Here is a 6,901-nt window from a genome sequence, read left to right as displayed (position 1 = left end):
AGTTTTTTTTTTACTTTTGAAATTGTAAAAATGCAGAAAGTTTTCTGTGAGGGGTAGGTGTGGGTTTAGGTTAAAAAGTGTATAACTATCTGTATATAAAAACAATAGAAGTCTATGTAATGTCCCCATTTAGATAGCTAAGTAAACGTGTGTGTGTGTGTGTGTGTGTAAAATAGTATATCAGCCTGGCGAGTAAACTAAAAAAATTTACTAGCCAATGGCGATTATATTGCCAATGTGTGCGCAGAGGGTTGTGCTGTGCCGTACTGAGCCGAGTCGTACCACGCAGTGGAAAAGCGCCATAACTGGTGCATGATCACAACGCTGGCTGGGATTTATTCACAACTCATAAATGTCACAACTGATCCTTTGTACTAATTACTATGGTCTCAAAAGTGTGGAAAAAGACAGGCACACAGGAATACATAGATATGCCTGATGCATGATAAAAGGGAATTCATAAAATTTTTTAAAATACTGTATTGTGGATTATTTTGGTGCACCAGTAAATTTTCATCAAGGGAACTCTTAATTCTGAACTAACTCAAATTTACCACACAGACAAATTCACATTAAGGCATATTTAAATACCGATTTCATGCTCCAATGCATTAAACTCTACAGACTGAAGCATACTGCGGTAATGTTCAACTTTGACCTCATTTTCCCCCGACGTTTCGAAGCACAGCCAATGATTGCTAGACAATTAGCATGATTAGGTGTTGCCAGCCTGAAAATCAAAACAAGCTGGAAAAGAAATTGCATCGAGATGTACAAAAGCATATCATGCAAACGGCACAGTGAATCTCTTTCTACACAATGCTACACCTCACACCTTCTTCACAAGTACTTCTGTTGGATTCTATAGAAAATTGCTAGGGAATTTCATTGATTCCTAATCAAACATTAACAAAGCAAAACATTTAACAAAGTTAAACATTATCATCATCTCTACATCCTCCTCATCTAGAAGTATGAGGTATGTATGGAGGTCAAGTAACTGAATTTTCTGAGTACTAATCAGACATGTGCTCTGCACTTACTTAGCTCTGTTTAACATACTTTATGTGTTTAATGAAATCCGTGGGAATTATTTTAAACAGTAAAAGCATGATAGCCAGTCTTTAAGACCTGAGAATTATGCATCATGTTTTATGTAACTTTCGCAGATCTAAGGAAAAAACACACTACTTGACGCAGATATAGAAATATAATTTTTGCTAATGTAACAATATCTTAATGTTGCATTCAATTATTTTTACTGCCAATTTGCAGGACACAGAACAACATTTAGATTCAAGTATAAATGCCAATATTAAGAGGATTTTAGTCATTTCTGTACAAACATACATGGATTATTTAACGTTCATCTGTAAAATAATGAAATATTCATACATATCCAAAAATCCTACAGAAAAACTGTGAACAACATTAAATGTTTAGGAGTTGCCAGAAAGCATTAGATATGAGTTTATAATTCAGTTTATTTTATAAGATCTAGCTTAGCTAAGTGTACCTCAGTCTTCCTGAGTGTTTTAGCAGTTTTCTAAGAATCTGAGTTGGAATTTTTTTGCAAAGCTGTTAGTTTATTGTTTTTATAAATTAAAAACAATATTAACATGTGATCATCCTCTGAGATGTTAAAAGCATAAATTGCTAAATGTGACCCTGGAGCACAAAAGCAGTCTCAAGTCGCTGGGGTATATTTGTAGCAATAGCCAAAAATACATTGTATGGGCCAAAATTATTGATTTTTCTTTTATGCCAAAAATCATTAGGACATTAAGTAAAGATCATGTTCCATAAAGATATTTTGTAAATTTCCTACTGTAAATATATCAAAACTTAATTTTTGATTAGTAATATATGCATTGCTAAGAACTTCATTTAGACAACTTTAAAGGCGATTTTCTCAATATTTTGATTTTTTTGCACCCTCAGATTCCAGATTTTCAAATAGTTGTATCTCGGCCAAATATTGTCCTATCATAACAAACCATACATCAATGGAAAGATTATTTTCTCAATTTTTTGTTTTTTTTGCGCACTCAGATTCCAGATTTTCAAATAGTTGTATCTCAGCTAAATATTGTCCTATCATAACAAACCATACATCAATGGAAATCTTATTTATTCAGCTTTGAGATGGTGTAATTTTCTCAATTTCAGAAAAATAGACCCTTTTGTGGTCCAGGGTCACAAATACAGATATAAAAAGACAACATCGAAGAGTGTCTACAAAGCATAAAAAATGTGTCCTTTTTTTTTTTAAATGGTAATCAATAAAAAGTGGAAACGCTTGTGAAAATAAGTTTTCACACTCTAAAAAATGCTGGGTTGTTTCAACCCAACTTTGGGTCAAATATGGACTAACCCAGCTGTTGGGTAAATTTTTTAATTAAATTTTTAACCCAAAAGTTGGGTTAGTCCATATTTGACCCAAAATTGGGTTGAAACAACCCATCAGTTTTTAGAGTGCAGTATGACAGTTTGACATCATTATGCATTAGAGCACTGAAGTAGTAAGTGATTAAAAAAATCATACTATCCTGCAATGAATCCAGCTGGTCAGTGGATATATTTTTGAGATGCATGTTAATACCAGGTCTTGAGTGACCACTTGTGACTAGATCACCCAAAACGAGAGTTGATACCAAATGTACACTGAGCCAATAATTAATTGCAGAGGTATATGCTAAAGCTGTAATATAAGAGGCACAGATGGTGCACATTAATTGGACATGAAGCAGTAATGTCGACTACATGCCAATGTCACTGTATTGCCAAAATGATAAATTTAAACTTCTTGCAACTTTGTGTGCAGAGTTTATGCTGGGTTTAAGTCATACCGTGTAGGTGCTGCAGACAGCACATTCGTAGCACATGCCAACAGATATTATACTCAACATTTTAGCATTTACCTGTAGGACAGCAATCACTGCACCAGCCAGACTGCGCCGGCAGTACCTACTCTTCTAGAGAGCATCTGACTCAGAGAAGGAGTAACTGAGGTGCTGTGGCCAGTTTAGTCAAACAGATACTCAAAACAGATGTTCAGCTTCCTGGTTGTTGACCGTCATAATAAAAACTCTCAATTCTTCTTGAAATGAAAACTTCTGAATCTACCTCCAATGTTTTCAATGATATCTTCCATTTGATGCTTTCTTTAAAAAATCACAGCTATTTATTAGCTTAGGCTGTGAAGAAATGATCTGCCTTGAATCATCAAATCAAGTCAAAAGTCACCAGTAATTGTGACTGAGTATCCAAGTTTATAAAATAGACAGTTACAACAACAAATTCTGATTGGATGAGCAACATTCAAAGGCATATAAAACGCAGATATGCACACAGGTGCACATTCTATATAACACGGCAAGCTGCATGGAAACTATAAACATGCTGCAGCCAACAGAACTGTTCATTTAACAACACACCTTACCCATGCTACAATCACTAAAATCACGCCAGTGCAAGGCCTTTCATGACTTTTGCTTGAATTATTCAAGTCAAAAGTTGTCAAAAGTCATTTCTGATTCAAATATTGAAAAAACAACAACATTGAATTAGAGTAAAAATATGCATTACCTAAGACAAAGGTAAACAAAAGGACACTAGCACATTGTCTTGGCCCTGGTCAAAATATGAAAAAGGACTGAAAAACCCACAAAAACGTTTTAATATATTGATTGTTTCTCATATGTAAGAAACTCAAAGGAGTGCAAACAAATGTCTTCTATTGAAAAAACATACTACTGTAATCCCACATGTGTCTCCTCTAGAATTTCAGAAAAGATTAACAACAACACAACTCTGTTCATATTTACCAATCAAAATTTAAAAAATTCATTATGAACTCAACATTTCTCTTCAATTTCTTCTGAGCAGATAATCTTAGCTATGCTATCCACGTTACTTTTATAGCTCTATATACTTACTATATGACAACAATTTTCTTATTTGTTTCTATTTTTACTAGGACTTGCAGGAGACACAAAGTTGATATTGCAATGCAACATAGCTGAGAACTCAATTAAATCTCCTGGACTGTGAAAAAACAACCAAAACGATCTTTTGGGAGAAAATAAAAGCAATGTTATCAAACAAATTTCAGAACCTTTCTGAATATTTTGCATGCAACTTGAATCCTAATCTCAAACCTAAGTATTGCACTTACGGAAAGTTAGCATCAGGGTAAGTTTAACTACCCAAGAAGCTTAGAAAAAACTACTGCAAACAACACTTTAAATATTAAAGACAAAATGTAGGCTAAATAAGGTTAAGAATCTTTCTGAAGTACAACTGTAGTGCAAGGACTAAAACTTATGCTAATTTTGCAATGACGATGAAAGTGTGAGAGACGGTGTGAGAGAAACAGAGAGGGAGATAGAGGGAACTCTCACAGAGTGTCTGACAGAAACACATGTGATACACCAACCTGCTTGTCCTTCTTTTGCATTTTCATTTTTTCTTGATCTTTGTGTCTGCGTCTGGAATACAGAGATACAAGGAATCATGAATATAGAAATTATGCAAAGCGTAAAAAAAAAAACGTTAAAAAAATTATTTAAAAAATAAAAGCATTTAGAATGTGGTCAATTCAGAATGCACAACAAAACTTAAAAGGAAATTCAAACTAATATCTCCTTATTGCATTCTTGACCATTAAATAAATAAACAAAAAGTCATATTATGAAGAAGACTGCTGCAGACAATATTATTTAAGATGTCAGATCAATAAATAATATAAAACATATATATTCAACACTATAGCTATACATAACAATTGTTCAAGGTCATTTTATATTGCTTTGGGGTAAAACTATAATTAATAATTCAGCTTTAACATAACCAGCTTTAAACAATCACCACCCGTCACCAAGACATAACTATATAACAACAAAATTGTGTATTGTTCAAATGAATGACTTGCATTAATAACAGATTATGAGCACTTAAACTTTTCTCCACTTTTGCGACCTATTTAATTGACTTCAATTTTCTAATGGGTTTAATTGAAATAATTTGTAATAGTTTGAAACATTCACTAAAACCAAGGCCATTAGACACTAACTAACCCATTCCTTAAGTTGCTCTACTTAAAGTTAAAAAGGTGTCAATCTACCTGTGGTGCACTGTCATTGAATTAAAAATAAAAACATTAAAATCTTACAGTAATGCAACATTATAAGTGACATAAATCTGTAATAACTACAGAATTCAATTATACTAACTATTAACTAACTCATTGCTTGAGGTAAGACAGCTGTCAATTTACCTGTGATGGACTGTAATTATATTAAAAAGAATAAAATTTGACAAACAACATTACAAGTGGCATAAATCCATAATATCACATAATTTTCACCGTAAACTAGGTAAGACCCTTGATACTAACTAACCCACTGCTTTATTCAAGACAGGTGTCATTCTACTTGTCATGCAATTTATAAAAATTTTAATTGTATAAAAAAAGAAAAGCATAACGTTTTGACAAGAATGCAGCATCAGTGGTGATATAAATCCATATGAACACATAAATTTCAAAAGGTTTACTTTATAAACCAAATGGGCCCCTTGATACTAACTAACCCATTCTTTGACTTAAGACAGGTGTCAATCTACCTGTGGTGTCATTGAATTAAAAATAAAACCATTAAGTTGAGACAGTAATGCAACATTATTTGTGATATTAATCTATAATAATCACAGAAATGCATCATAAACCAGGTGGGACCCCAAATACTAACTAACCTATTACATGAAGTAATTCAGATGTGAAATTACCTGTTATGCATTATTATTGTATAAAAAAGAAAGGCATAAAGTGTTGACACTAATGCAAAATCATTAGATATATAAATCCATATAAGCACATTAATTTCAAAAGGGCTACGTTATAAACCAGCTGGGCCCCTTGACACTAACTAACCCATTACTGGAGTTAAGACAGGCGTCAATATAGCATTGAGGCATTTTCATTGTTTAAAAAAAGAAAAAGCATAAATTTGTTACAGTAATACTTTCTTATTAGTGACAAAAATCAATAAAATAACAAGTTAATTTGAACAGGGATATAGCACAAACCAGGAGTGGAAGTAAACCACATGAGTGCTAGAAGTTACATTGTTCCTAGTACTTGATAGTAGTCATGGGATGCTTTGTGCCTCAACGGATGCCAAACTTGCCTCATAAAACACTCTTATAAAAAGCCTAACATCGTGTCCCATATACATTAGCCCCTGTAGGGCGCTAGCCAGCGTGCTAACTGTAATGTCACGGCAACGGTGCTCTATATTTCAGGCGTTACACGCGTGAAGAGCCGCTCAAACTCCGCGGAGGGACCGTCAAACGCGACCTCACCTACCTGGACACGCCGGCTCCGGACATCAGTTAGCGTAAAAACCTACGCGTTCCTCTCTCCGCATTTATTTCCAAGGACACTAAACGCCATGACAGTTTAGAAAAATGCATAAAAAATTAGAGGGGGTGGGAGTCGGGGAAGGGAAAAAAACTCAGAGCAATTTCTTTCATCCTAACGCACAAGAGCAGTTCATTCATGAGGGGATGCGAGAGTTTGACGCGTCCGCGCACCACCTACTCCATGCGCTTTTGCGCCCGACGCGTTAAAATTAAAAAGTTTAAAGATGTGCTTACCTAAAATGGCTACTGCGGCAGCCAAAATACAAACAGCTATTATTTGGTGAAGTTTAGCGCTGGCCGCCTGCAACAACAGCCTAACTTGCGTTTAGGCCCGTATTCTGCCGTTCGCCATTGGACGCGTCTGAGCGCAGCTGGGCCGCTGGATGTTCCTATTGGCCAGCGAGCTGTCACGCAAGCGACGCTGCGCTAAGCTTGTCTGAGAGACACATATCGCCAGCGACCATTGTGTACTTTTAGC

The 6,901-nt window shown here is 34.8% G+C and overlaps 1 protein-coding gene across 1 annotated transcript in view; it reads right to left on the bottom strand.

Moving 5' to 3' along the window:
- Positions 1–6,514, bottom strand: part of LOC107708125 (chromodomain-helicase-DNA-binding protein 6-like) — a 43,912-nt gene extending 37,398 nt beyond the window's left edge. Inside the window, exons 1-2 of the mRNA XM_016512275.1 lie at positions 6,368–6,514; positions 4,439–4,490 (exon numbers count right to left, since the gene is read on the bottom strand). Of these exons, the coding sequence (XP_016367761.1) occupies positions 4,439–4,490; positions 6,368–6,390 (75 nt within the window). The 5' untranslated portion in view covers positions 6,391–6,514. The remainder of the gene's footprint in view (positions 1–4,438; positions 4,491–6,367) is intronic.
- Between the last annotated feature and the right edge of the window lie 387 nt (positions 6,515–6,901).

This window comes from Sinocyclocheilus rhinocerous, unplaced genomic scaffold (genome assembly GCF_001515625.1).
Source record: "Sinocyclocheilus rhinocerous isolate Xijiao unplaced genomic scaffold, SAMN03320098_v1.1 scaffold113, whole genome shotgun sequence".
NCBI classification, from domain to species: domain Eukaryota; kingdom Metazoa; phylum Chordata; class Actinopteri; order Cypriniformes; family Cyprinidae; genus Sinocyclocheilus; species Sinocyclocheilus rhinocerous.
This window is presented reverse-complemented; position numbering and strand designations above follow the sequence as displayed.